The sequence below is a fragment of the Oncorhynchus masou genome, chromosome 8, assembly GCF_036934945.1.
Source record: "Oncorhynchus masou masou isolate Uvic2021 chromosome 8, UVic_Omas_1.1, whole genome shotgun sequence".
NCBI classification, from domain to species: domain Eukaryota; kingdom Metazoa; phylum Chordata; class Actinopteri; order Salmoniformes; family Salmonidae; genus Oncorhynchus; species Oncorhynchus masou.
Window position 1 is genome coordinate 17988536 of NC_088219.1, and position 12888 is coordinate 18001423.

The window sequence follows — 12888 nt, forward strand, 5'->3', positions numbered from 1 at the left end:
TAGTCAACAACAACAGCAGAGGGGGAAGGAGAGAGAGAGTGTGTTTCGGGTATAAACCTCATAGAAAAATGAATCCAGCCTCATAATCATAGTCTTGCTAAACAGTCATCGTTTTGATACCCAACATGTTGTTGATTGATAATGCTGAAAGAAAATAAACCAACTGAGGCAGTTGTGGAGCAGCCAGGTACAGTGGTAGAGCAGGAGAGAAGGTTATTTTCTCACTTGTAGTAGGTATGGTCAGAGCAGGACTGTTCCACCTGGACGATGATGAAGACATGTTGGAAATGGGAGCGGATGGCCTTAGGAGTGAAGGGCAGAGCCCCTGGCTCCTGGAACACTATGGTCACTATGTCATTCCCAATGTGCCTCTTTCTCAGCAACTACCAAACAGAGAGATGGGGTAGCAGGAAAGGGAGAGAGAGATAGAGAGGGACAGAGGTAGAGAGAGAGGAAGAGAGCAAGAGAGAGGAAGAGAGCAAGAGAGAGAGAGGAAGAGAGAGAGAGGAAGAGAGCAAGAGGAAGAGAGAGAGAGAGAGAGAGAGAGAAGAGAGACAGAGAGAGAGAGACAGAGAGAGAGACAGAAAGAGAGGGAGAGAGAGAGAGAAAGAGAGAGGGAGGGAGAGAGGGAGAGAGAGAGGGAGAGAGAGATAGGGTTAGCGAGGTAGTCAAGAGAGTGGGGAAGCTGTTTTGTTTTGGTTATTTGATCCACTAATGATCATGTGCAGTTAGTTATTTGGTGTTAGTTATTTGCATGGTGTCATGTTTCCAAATGACTCCACCAGAAGAGCTGACATGTGAGAGGCTCCCCAGCCTGACTGCCAGCCAAATAGACAGAGAGGCAGTATATCAGTAGCTATAGGCAGACACAGCATGCTTTTAGAGTGGGTGTTGGACATAGAAACGCAGAAGAACAAAGAATTTGTCTGTCATGCTTGCTGTGCGACATTACTCAAGCGTGAAAGCCGTCATTTCAATATATTACTATGGGGAAATGTGTAGCTTTTACCACCAAAGAATAACCATGACATAAACACAGAATCAAGAAGATTATTTTTTAAATTGTGATTTAGTACAGGAATGCTGCTTGTGAAAGTTGATTATTCTCTTCAACATAAAAAGACTGTGCTTGAATAAAAGATCAGGACCTCTGCTTCCGATCGCATTAAGGCTCAAACACACCGATCGCATTAAGGCTCAAACACACCAATTGCGTTTGCTGGCTAAGAGTACTTAGTATCTCTGAAAGTCATTTGTAGAATCTCGTGAAAAACATCGTCAGTCAGACGTCTACAGTGGGTGGTCCCTAAAACACACCATCATTGCTATAGCTGATCATTTATTTATTTAACTAGGCAAGTCAGTTAAGAACACATTTTTCTTTAGATGGTCTACCTGTAAAGCAGTGTGTATTGTTACCTGTTGTGTGTTGTTGGCCGTATAGGGCAGCATGGTGGACACATGGAACATCACCTCATAGTCCTGGTAGTGTGTGTAGAGGGACTGGGTCCCTGTGGAGTCCGCTGTACACACACACACACACACACGCAGAGAGAAAGGTTTACACGTCGCTCTCAGCCTAGTAGTTAACAGAGTGAGAGACAGTCTCCAGATAGTTAATCACAGACTAAACTGTCAGTACACTGTGGTCTGACTCTAGGGTGCTGAGATTACACAGTGATGGACAGTATTAAGATGGAGGACAAACACAGACCTCCCCCAATACTGCTACGATTACACAGTGTTAGATAGTGTTCATCTTATGCGTTCCCTGGCAAATAATGGCCCCTAGATAGTGTGTGTCTCCAGACAGGGTGAGCTATATCCAGCCTATAGATAATGTCTTGATAGTACACTTGTACAGTCATTATCACACTATCTTAATTTGTCCAGTTTCTCACAGCAGGAAAATTAATCCTGCAGAAACAGGAAATGTGAATTATTATGTGGATTATAATTAATGGAAAAATATTTTGGGGGTTGGTAAATTTTACATTTACATTTACATTTAAGTCATTTAGCAGACGCTCTTATCCAGAGCGACTTACAAATTGGAATTATATTAAATTTTGTTGCTAGGGCTAATCAAGTCCAACATTTATAAGTTCAAAATAAGTTCAAAATTACAAACGTTAGAAGCCTTGTTAAACCTTGAATACACTACAAGTGTGCATCCTGCTGTGCAGGAGAATTCCCTGCAACACCAGTGATCAAATTAAGAGAGCAGATCTGTATGTGCAGTGCTCACTCTTGGTGTCCAACTGAGCTCGGTACTTCTCCCAGCCTTTCAGATTCACCCGCTCCCCCAGCAGATCCAGGAACTGCTCGAAGGCCGGCCCCGAGCTCTCGTTGTTATACATGTCCTCCTCAGAGCTCTGGCCTGCACGGCAGTACATCACCCCCACCTTCCTCTGGAAGTTCAGCTGGGGGGGGGGAGAGGGAGAGGGAGAGGGAGAGAGGGGGAGAGAGAGAGAGAGAATTTGTCATTAAATCTTACCTGTTCATCAAACCGTAGGAGGTTTACATCTAACAGAGTATCCTGAGCAATGGAGGCTGCTGAGGGGAGGACAGCTCATAATAATGTCTGGAATGGAGTAAATGGAATGGTATCAAACACATGGAAACCATGTGGTTGACTCCATTCTAGCCATTATTATGAGCTGTCCTCCCCTCAGCAGTCTCCACTGATCCTGATGGATCTGACCTTTTTTGGGCCAGGCCATGCAGAGTGACAGAACACTGAGTGGTCAACCCAGCACAGTTAGCGTTACTAACCATTAACATTTCATCCAGTATGTTTAGGATGAATCTCTGAATGACAAATAATAGACCATTAATTGAAATTGCAATGTCCTTATCCATTTCTATTAAATATATATATATACAACTTATTATTATTTTTACCCAATAGCCTAGTGGTTGGAGCGTTGGGCCAGTAACCGAAAGGTTGCTGGATCGACTCCCCGAGCTGACAAGGTAAGGATCTGTCGTTCTGCCCCTGAGCAAGGCAGTTAACCCAGTGTTCCCCGGGCGCCAAAGACATGGGTTCGATTATGGAAAGGAAAGAAGGGAATACCTAGTAGGTTGTACAACTGAATGCATTCAACCCAACCCCTCTGAATCAGAGAGGTGAGGGGGGCTGCCTTAATCCACATCCACCTCTCCGGCGCCCCGGGAACAGCAGGTTAACTGCCTTGCTCAGGGGCAGAACAACAGATTTGATCCAGCAACCTTTTGGTTACTGGCCCAACACGCTAACCACTAGGCTACCTGCAGTCAACCCCCTGCACTGCTCTGTTTCAGAGGGGTTGGGTTAAATGCAGAGGACAAATTTCAGTTGAATGCATTCAGTTGTACAACTGACTAGGTATCCACCTTTCCCAATTTAAAAAAAATCTTATCTCATTGATGCAACTCCCCATCTGGCTCGGGAGAGGCGAAGGTGGAGTCACGTCCTCACGAAACATGCCAGCATAACCACGCTCCTTAACACCCTCCAGCCTAACCCGGAAGCCAGCCGCACCAATGTGTCGGAGGAAACACCGATCAATTGGCAACCGGAGTCAGCCTGCAGGGACCCAACCCACCATAAGAGTCGCTAGAGTGCGATGAGCCAAGTAAAGCCTCACCGGCCAAACCCTCTCCTAACCTGGACGATACTGGGCCATCCCATCCTATGGGACTCCCGGCCATGGACGGTTGTGGCACAGCCCGGGTCTGTTGTAACGCCTCGAGCGATGCAGTGCCTTAGACCGCTGAGCCACTCGGGAGGCCCATTTCTATTAATTCTAATAATCTATCTATATATTCAATTTCTATGCCACTGGCAGTATGGCTGTGGCAGTGTAAGCAGCAGCACCATGGGTGGGACCTACTCACCCCTTGTTCGTCCAGCTTGAGCAGGGTGTCTCGGACCTTGGGTGAGGTGGAGGCCAGACGCAAGCAGTGGAGGTTGAGCTCTGGGATGATGAACTCCAGGAGCCTCTTGGGAGACAGGCCTCGGGGGGTGGTGTGGCGGGCCGCTGAGGGCACGGACTCCTCCAGGATGGAGCCTCGCAGAGTCTTCAGCTGGGAGGAAGAGAAAGGCAAGAGGGGTGTGAGTGACTGAAATGGATGAGTGACTTCGTAATGCCATAATGTGTCAGTCTGGGTTTGTGTATGAGTGAATGCCAGTATGTTTTCATAAAAGGACCTGTAAGTCTGTCAATACTGTCTACTCTTTTTGACCACGAGTCTGCGGTGTAGACTGACCTCAGTGGTTCTGAAGATGATCCTGTAGTTATACTGAGCTCCACTAGACCCCTCCTTCTCCTCTCTACGGAAGCTGATGGCCACTGGACCAAGGCGGTCATCCATGCCAAAGAAGTTCTGATGATCTGAGGAGTGAAAAGAGTGTTTTTACACTTCTATAACAGGTTTCCTTATAACACTGTTGTTGACTAACACTATTAATTCAAGAAAAGCAAACAACCTCTCTCACACACACCTACACAGCACTCACCTTTCATGTAGAAGTATTTGCGGTAGTAGTGGGCTCCCAGGTCTGCGTGTTCTATGAAGTAGTTGCTCTTGCCCTGCTGTTGGACGTGGCTCTCTCTGGGTTCCTCCAGTACTGAGACAGCATCGTTGGGGTTCCTCAGGCTTAGCCACAGACCCCCTCTGCCCTGCGTATGCCCCAGGCCCGCCCGCTCCTCACCCCCCATCTCATTACGGAAGTGGGGGCAGCTGAGCAGCAGCTCGTTGTCGATGCCATCTCCCTCGTCCAGGGAGGGGTCCTCCACAGCCCCCCCAACACCGCCCCCGCTCTGCGAGGGCGTGGCCTGGGTGAGGGGACGCATCGTCGAGGCAGCCGATGCCCCTGAGGTGATGTTCTTTTTGCGGCCGATGCTATCTCGGTTGCTGGCCGCCTCTGTGAGGTCAAACAAAATGCTCTGGACATCATAGTGGGCAACATTCCTGACCCAGGCTCCTCCACCCAGGTTGTCATAAGGACCTGGTTGGGGGATCTGTGGAGGAGAGGGCTTGGCCTTCTTGCTCAGCCCCTCAGGCTTTGGGGGCTTGGCTGGTTTTGGGGTGTCTCCTGCGGGGGTGGACAGAGCCCTGAAGAAGCCGTCAGGCTCTGGGGGGGTTCCCTGCAGGCCCAGCAGCAGAAAGGGGTCTTTGAAGCGGAGGGCATTGGGGCTCAGAACGCCTTGGTCCTCTGCACTCGGCTCCTGGGTTCCTGACAGACCTATCTGTCTCTCCAGTGAGGAGAGGCTGCCATACTCCCTGTGCAGCACCACCCCTGAGTCCTCCTGGGCCCCGGCACCTGCCTTCTCCCCCACCGCCCGTGTTGCCTTCCCTCCCGCCTTACCAGAGGAGTCCAGGTCTCCCAGCGTCACGTCACTGTTGCTTCTCTGCATGATGTGTCCTCGGCCCACTGACCTCAGGTTCAGACCCACACAGCTCGGAGTAGTAAGACTCTCCCCATCTGTTCCATCTCTCCTCGGGGGCCACTCCCCTGCCACCACCCGCGCCCTTACCCCACCCTCCCGCTTAGAGTCAAAGTTGACCGTTGTTAGAGGGGGTCGTGGCCTCTGCCGGCAAAACTTGCGTAGGAAGAGGTCGTCAGACTGCATGGTGCCTCAGACTCTGACTCCAACTATCTCTCCTCACTGTGTCAAGCCTGATGAGTAAGAGGACTACACGTGGTCTTCATCCACATTCAATAACAAAATGCAAAGGACTATTAGATGACTGTATCAGATACAATAATATGTTTTAGGTCTGGAAAACGTACACCCATTCCAAGTTCCTTGAGGACGTCCTCCAGCTTTGGCTTTGCTGATGACTACTATTCTGGTGTGGTCCAGTTGTAGTGAGGTCCAGTTGTGGTGTGGTCCAGTTGTGGTGTGGTCCAGTTGTGGTGGGGTCCAGTTGTGGTGGGGTCCAGTTGTGGTGTGGTCCAGTTGTGGTGGGGTCCAGTTGTGGTGGGGTCCAGTCGTGGTGTGGTCCAGTTGTGGTGGGGTCCAGTTGTGGTGGGGTCCAGTCGTGGTGTGGTCCAGTTGTGGTGTGGTCCAGTTGTGGTGGGGTCCAGTCGTGGTGGGGTCCAGTTGTGGTGGGGTCCAGTCGTGGTGTGGTCCAGTTGTGGTGTGATCCACTTGTGGTGTGGTCCAGTTGTGGTGTGGTCCAGCTCTCTGTCCTCTGGGTTGGGGAGGATTTGCGTGTGTGTTGGCCTCTCTGATCTGTCATCCATCAGCTCCCACCCCTCAGCACCTGCTTGCTTCTCTTTGGTCTCTTCCACTGGACACCTGTACACAGCGACAAAGCAACGGTCATTTTTAAGTTTGGTTGACCGCAGACACCCATCTTGGCTTGACACTGCTATTATGCTTCCTGATACTAAAAGATTTCATTCAACGGTTGCAAAGCTAACCGTAGACCAGTGTTTTAGCCCCTGTGGCCAAAATATTACCATGCATTTATTTTCAACAATGAAGTGTAGAAACGTGAATAGGAAAACCAGAAGCTCTGACATGTGTTGTATGTTTCAGTAGCGTTTCACCTCTGAATACTTGCATTATCATTTTTTTCCTTTCCAAAAATAGCTGCCAAGCAAGTCATATGGCCCACCTCATCCACCCTACAGACAATCAATAGAACCCTGTGGGCTGGAGGAGGGGGCTTTCCTGTCCAAAGACAATTTAAGAATACAATCAGAACATGTAGAGAAGCATGTTTAGTTAAAAAAATATATAATAATAAACACGCGTCAGGTCTCAAGAGGTATTCTTCAATATGCAGAAAAATAAACATGTTGTTGTTGTTCTTTTTTTTACATAGAATTATGCATAATGACTATGGCTCTAGGTTGCAGGAAAAAGCTGTTTCAGAATTTACTCTGGACCACCCCCCAGCCATCCTCGTACTTTGTGCCCCCTCAAATTCTTGCGGTGCATGACGCCCTGAATACAATAGTCATAAACCTAACCATGCTGGCCAGCCTGCCAACAGAATAAGATCTCTTACTCTCTCTCTCTCTGTCTGTCTGTCTGTCTGTCTGTCTGTCTGTCTATCCCCCTTTCATGCTCTCAGTCTGTCCTCTATGCCTCTCTGTCTCTCACCTTCTCTCTCTGTCTGTCAAATGTACCGGCTCGTAAATAAAGCATCCTCCATTCAAGGCTGCAAAGGCAAGATCTTCGAATAGCGAGCCGCCGCAAAAGAAACGGGGAAAATATGTGCACTATGTGTCTCTCAATATGTGTCTCTTCATAAAACACAATTTTCACCACCATTTTCGGATTTTCGGACAATTTAGGATGTTGCACACCGCGTTCAGCCAAGGGAGGGGGATAGCCTAGCCGTTGGGCCAGTAACTGAAAGCTTGCTCCCAGAACCAATTCGAATTGGTGAAACATCTGTCGATGTGCCCTTGAGCAAGGCGCACAAGAGCGTCTGCTAAATGACTAAAATGTAATGTAAATGTAATTATAGCGAGTTAAGGCGGGAAATTATGCATTTTCAGCCTGAATAGTGGATGGGGGGACACCAGTGTATTACTGGGAATGCACATCGTTCCTAGACGATTGTGCAAATCCAGCCAATACTATCGGCTGCCTAGGCTACATTGATACCAGATCTTGGCAACTCATTCATTATTTCTGTCAACATTTGGGTTGGGCCAGACTTTTCCAGACCCCGCGACAAACACATTGATTGATATTTGTACAGTACAAGTGAGAGTTCCCTAGGTGTCAAGGCCAGCCTATTGCTAAAATATGCGTAATTTCATCATCTAGTTAGGCCTAATCTAAACATCCTTATTCGTTTTCATTACAGACCATTGATGTTATTTTATGTTTAGATTTACTCACCGGCGAAAATAGGTTGTTTGCAAATGAATTGCTTCGGTTCCTGACATCCCCCTTCTCTTTTCCCTTGTCTATGACAAAATTGACGTCAATCACACGATATCGGAAACCCGTTTGGCGTTAATACGAAGATGAGATAGGGCATTCTTCTACGGTCTTTGCTATCTGGAATCCTTGGTACATCCCTTCCCATTGAAGTTAACATTTAAAATGGTTAAGGTAAGGGTTACGTTTAGGGTTCTCAAAGTTGCTTACTGTCTCGCTATTTATCATGCAACTCCTGTCTCCAGATGATATGCAGTCTTGAGAGCAGGTGCAGTGATGCAGCTCAGCTCAGCTTCCCGGCGCGCCACCACACAGCACAGAATGCTGCAGAGACGTGTAGCTGATTGGTGAGAGAGGAAGTAATATCTGTCTCGGTCTCTCTCGTTCTTTATTTTTATCTCGACTCTTTCTCTCTCTCTGTGCCTCTGTAAAAGTGAATGTAAATAGCCATTCCGTTTATTGACTGAATATTGGAGATGGCAATTCCCTGTATGTCCACATAAGGAATAATACACCTGTAACCGGTGGAATAAATACAGTATTGTAGGCCTAGACCTAGACCATGATGACATGAGAAACATGATAACATTTTGGACAAGCATACTGAAATTAAGCCTCCATCTATGAATTGCACTATCTACTAGATACCTTTAACCACAGTAATTCACTCTGATATATTGTCTGGATAATATCAATTTCTTCTGCAGCAAATCAGGTTTGACTTGTTCAAGGACAGAGCAGCAGCATCCATCTCCCTGCTGGTACCAAGCCCAGCCACTTAGTTTCCATCCAAGGATTATGAATCCCCCAGCCTATAGTCTCCTGACATGCTGTGTCAGTCAAATGTTTGGTACAGTCTGAGAACAGGAATAGAATTTTCTGAAATGTGAGCATTACTGTAATTCCAAACAGGACCAAGGGATCTGTATGTGTTCATCAAGAACACTCAGAGTATTTTTTTGTGGTCTATAGTTCAAGCAGGTATATCCACTGTATAGCCACTCCTGCGCCCCTCATAGAGATAGTTCCCTGGTGTTTTTAGTGAACCAATGGCAGATTGTAAGCAAGCAATCAACAATCTCAAAATCTGCACGCACCCACAACAATTACCCATAAATGTAGGTCGTCTCTTTTAACAACACGATAACACATGCTAAATATTTGATTAATCCAGTCTAATTTTTTCAGTCTCATGCATTATAAATTGATTGCCAGTTTAAAACTGGAAATCCAGTGGGTTTGTTGCCTTGTTCATTACAACCACATAAAGGGCTGCAGAGGAGGCTGCCCTGCAGGCAAGTCATTATACTCCCATGTTCTGTGGATTGACTTAGAGGCATACTGTACATATTTAAGTTATGAGTCAGATTGATGAAGGGAAACTCGAACCAGTCTAGTGCTGTACAGATGTAGGATCTTACTTTGAGCCAGTGAGCTACAGCAAGACAATAATCCTGCAGCAACAGGACATTTGAATTATTATGTGGATTATAATTAATGGACATTTTTGTAGGGGTTGATCCATTTTTCTTAAGGGAAAATCAAATCAGAATTTTCAAAGTGGAAATCACGAACTTCAAGAAGACTTTTTCAAGCTGAGATATATCACACAAGTTTAACATTTCCTACATTGCAGGGATGTTCTCCTGCAACAGGATGATCCGATTAAGATCTTATATTTGTATGTGATGTTCTGTTTCTAACTGCTCACCCCAAAAGAGGGGCTTGAGATCGCTAGTTTAAACTATGCAACAGGGGACCATGGTGACCACAGGTTCCTGCTCATTTCACTTCTGTGCGGAGCTGCAAGGTTAATTTCTACATCCCTCACAGACTACTAACCAGCACGTCTGGTGGTTTCTGTGTCAAACACGGAAGTGACTTTGTTGAATGTATCAACGTTATAGCGTGAAAGGTTTCCTCACCCAAAAGGTCATGTGAACCTATTTCTGTCACATCTGTCCCTTCCTTTAACCAAATTCAATATCTATTTAGATCTGCATGCTGGCCTTTCATTCAAACAAAAGGTAGAGGGCGGGATTTTAGTGTTGAAACTTTGTAGAAAATGGGTTAATGTTTTCACGTGAAATCATTATATGACGGAGAGTTTAATAGATCAATATGCATTCTCCACTTCATTGTATGCAGTTCATATTACAGTAAATCACAATAACCTACAAACTGCAGTGTATTTCCTCCTCTAGCAAAGGATTAAGCAAAGAGGGATTACCAAAGACATGCAGCCAAGGGATTAGAGTGTTCTCCAGGACTTTCTGAAGATTGGGTGCGTTTATCGTGACCGTTCAGTGGTCCCACTCCACAGTCAACAGATCCTCTCATGAAACCAGAAAGCAGAGCAGTCTCACTGCCTCAGAAGCCCAAACAGGAACGCACTGCCTCGCTACATCATTAAGACTCAACATTGGTGTTTGATGCACTGTCTAACTACGCTGATAAAACATTGCTAGCAGTGAGTGGCTGCTAATGATCTCAGATCTCAGTCACTATACTGAGTATCTTTGCTCTCTGTGTGACCTGTGTTGATCCAGTCTTTATAGCAGGACTTTGCCTTGGTACTCCAGCAGACTTCCCCTCTACAGGTACTACAGTATGTCTGTGTTGGGCTCATGTTTTCTAGTGTTGTCTATCTTTCACCAGCTCTGCTGGGACCTTAGTGGTTTGGAGGCCATGAGTGCTCAGCGCAGTGGGGTCTCCATCCTGTTTGGTGTACATGTAAAGCCCAGGACAAGACTACAGGGCTGCTGGTGTGTGCTGTCCGGATGTGGCCATGGTGACTGTACACCCACTTTAGGGAAGCCATGTTTCCTGGACACTTTTCTTTTTGTGCCATCTCTGACCCCTACTCCCTTCTAGGCTTCGCCCTGTGCAGCAGGAAGTGATGTCACATGCATCCTGACCTTTTAACCGTCAGAGGATGGGTGTCGTCATCATATCCCTACTCTGCTCTCCCCCTCCCATCACGGCTAACTGGACTACCACAGAGAGACCTGGCAGCCTTCAGCCTGCCAACCACAAATCTCTGTTTAACTCCTGACCTCCATCTCACATGCCTTCATCAAGATTAAATCTGATGCATTTTTAAGCCCCTTCTTATCAGCAAATCATTTTGAGGGGGAAAACAGCAACAACAAAAGTATTTGTCGATAATTATAAATTGTATTTGCTGTAGCCTACAGTAGGGTACATTCATTAAATGTAGTGTATAAATGTATTTACTTCAGGCCCAGCTCTGTGAAAATCAGCTTAAAAGCTCACCACAGGCAGCCGTTAAATGTGATCAATGACCAGGGTAGGTATCCACCCCACGGCCATATCCACTCTCTCACGTGATAAACTGGTTCTCTATGTCAGGTTTCAGTGGCTGTCTAGGCTTACAGATCCCTTATGGACTCATTGATTTATTCTACTGTATGTTACGGTGTCTGTTGAATATTCAAGCTGGTTCCTGTGTTATAAAACAGCTATGCCGTCAATGACGATGTAACCTGCCGTTGAAAATATCCGACTCCCCTGACCTGTTTCTGTTTTTGGCTCATGGTTACCTACGCACATGTGGGATTGAAATGATCTGATGAAATGGGGAACAGGCCAGGTTACTGTGATAGATCAAACCAAAGGCCATTAAGAGTATATATTTCTGTACTTCTGGCATGATTTCTAAAACCCTCATTAGAACTGCAGAGAAGTGTGAAACTTTCACAAGGATTCCAAGCATACATGTTAGATGAAAAACAAAGTATTTGTGTTTAATAGGAGTATCTTTTATTAAGTATAGAAGTGTAATGAAATGATTCTCTCTCCCTCTTAAATACTATCACTAGACTTGAGAGCATCGGGTTTCCCACAATTTTCCTCATTGCATACTAGTATTTTTATGCTGAATCACAGTACTGCCACCAGCTACACAACCTCAGTCCTCCAAATCACAGTGATTGGTGCTTACGGTACAATGGGGCCTAAATTGACCATTAAGGATAATTGATTTAGGTTTAGCCAACTAACCTCGTATTCTCACTATGCCCGGCAGCCAATCCCAGGGCCCGTTATTGATCCCAGCTCTGTCTGTTACATTTGGACTGACACTGCACGACTACCGTGTCATTAGAAACACGAAACTGGTTGAAAAGACTAAAAACAGCCAGTGGGTGTATTATTGCGCACAAAATTGGTTTCAGGAAATAAAGTAATCCTAATGCTACTTCTCCCTCGCATCACTTCACCCCTCCTTTCTTCTGCTGCCCGCTGAGTAGAGCCTGTGCCAGGTCCAGAGAATGCTAAGTGATTGGTTCTGGCGCACTCTCTCATTTTGTCCTGCATTTTATCTCAGTTTTTTTTTTCATATAGTTAGCAGACGTCCGTCTGGTTTATTGGTCTCCAAAGTCACATAGCTCCTTTACTCAATAGATTGCCTCGGAAAAGAGGTTCGCTGTCAAAGTGGCAGAGGGGAGAGTGGAAAGCTTCAGGACTTTTTGTTCATTTATGAACTCATCACCCCTCCCAGAGCTTTGGTCAGCTCACTCAGTACCAGTGGAGGCTGCTGAGGGGAGGACGGCTCATAATAATGGCTGGAATGGAGCGAATGGAATGGCATCAAACACATGGAAACCATGTGTTTGGATGTATTTGATACCATTCAACCTATTCCGCTCCAGCCACTACCACGAACCTGTCCTTCCCAATTAAGGTGCCACCAACCTCTTGTGCTCAGTACAGTATCACATCATTAAGTCTCAGAGATCAGATGTTGATTTAAGGAGTGGTGATTGACATGTGATAGCATGATAGCAACAGGGAGAGCAGTTCGTCTCCCTGGCTTCTGGCAGGTCACCAGGCTGAGTCACTGCAGCATGTGGGAGTGTACAGATATGACCCTCCCTGCCATCCACACATGCTTTTTTTTTATCACTTCCCACCCTTCTACCTTCCTACCCTGGTGATTTTAAAATATGCATCACATTGGACGAACAAAGGA

The 12888-nt window shown here is 46.3% G+C and overlaps 1 protein-coding gene across 10 annotated transcripts in view; it reads right to left on the reverse strand.

The window, feature by feature from the left end:
• LOC135544272 (signal-induced proliferation-associated 1-like protein 2) overlaps positions 1 to 12888 on the reverse strand; it is a 40032-nt gene that overhangs the window by 11952 nt on the left and 15192 nt on the right. For 9 of the 10 annotated variants that reach the window (XR_010456320.1, XR_010456319.1, XR_010456321.1 and 6 more), the window contains exons 2-7: positions 4502 to 6290; positions 4252 to 4376; positions 3880 to 4068; positions 2249 to 2423; positions 1420 to 1523; positions 226 to 383 (exon numbers count right to left, since the gene is read on the reverse strand). Coding sequence is in view for 7 of the 10 variants with exons in the window: in XM_064971759.1 (XP_064827831.1) it covers positions 226 to 383; positions 1420 to 1523; positions 2249 to 2423; positions 3880 to 4068; positions 4252 to 4376; positions 4502 to 5618 (1868 nt within the window). In the remaining 3 variants the exon portion in view is untranslated. Of the gene's footprint in view, positions 1 to 225; positions 384 to 1419; positions 1524 to 2248; positions 2424 to 3879; positions 4069 to 4251; positions 4377 to 4501; positions 6291 to 7853; positions 8157 to 12888 lie in introns of those variants that run through there. The other variant, XM_064971755.1, reaches the window with a different exon arrangement.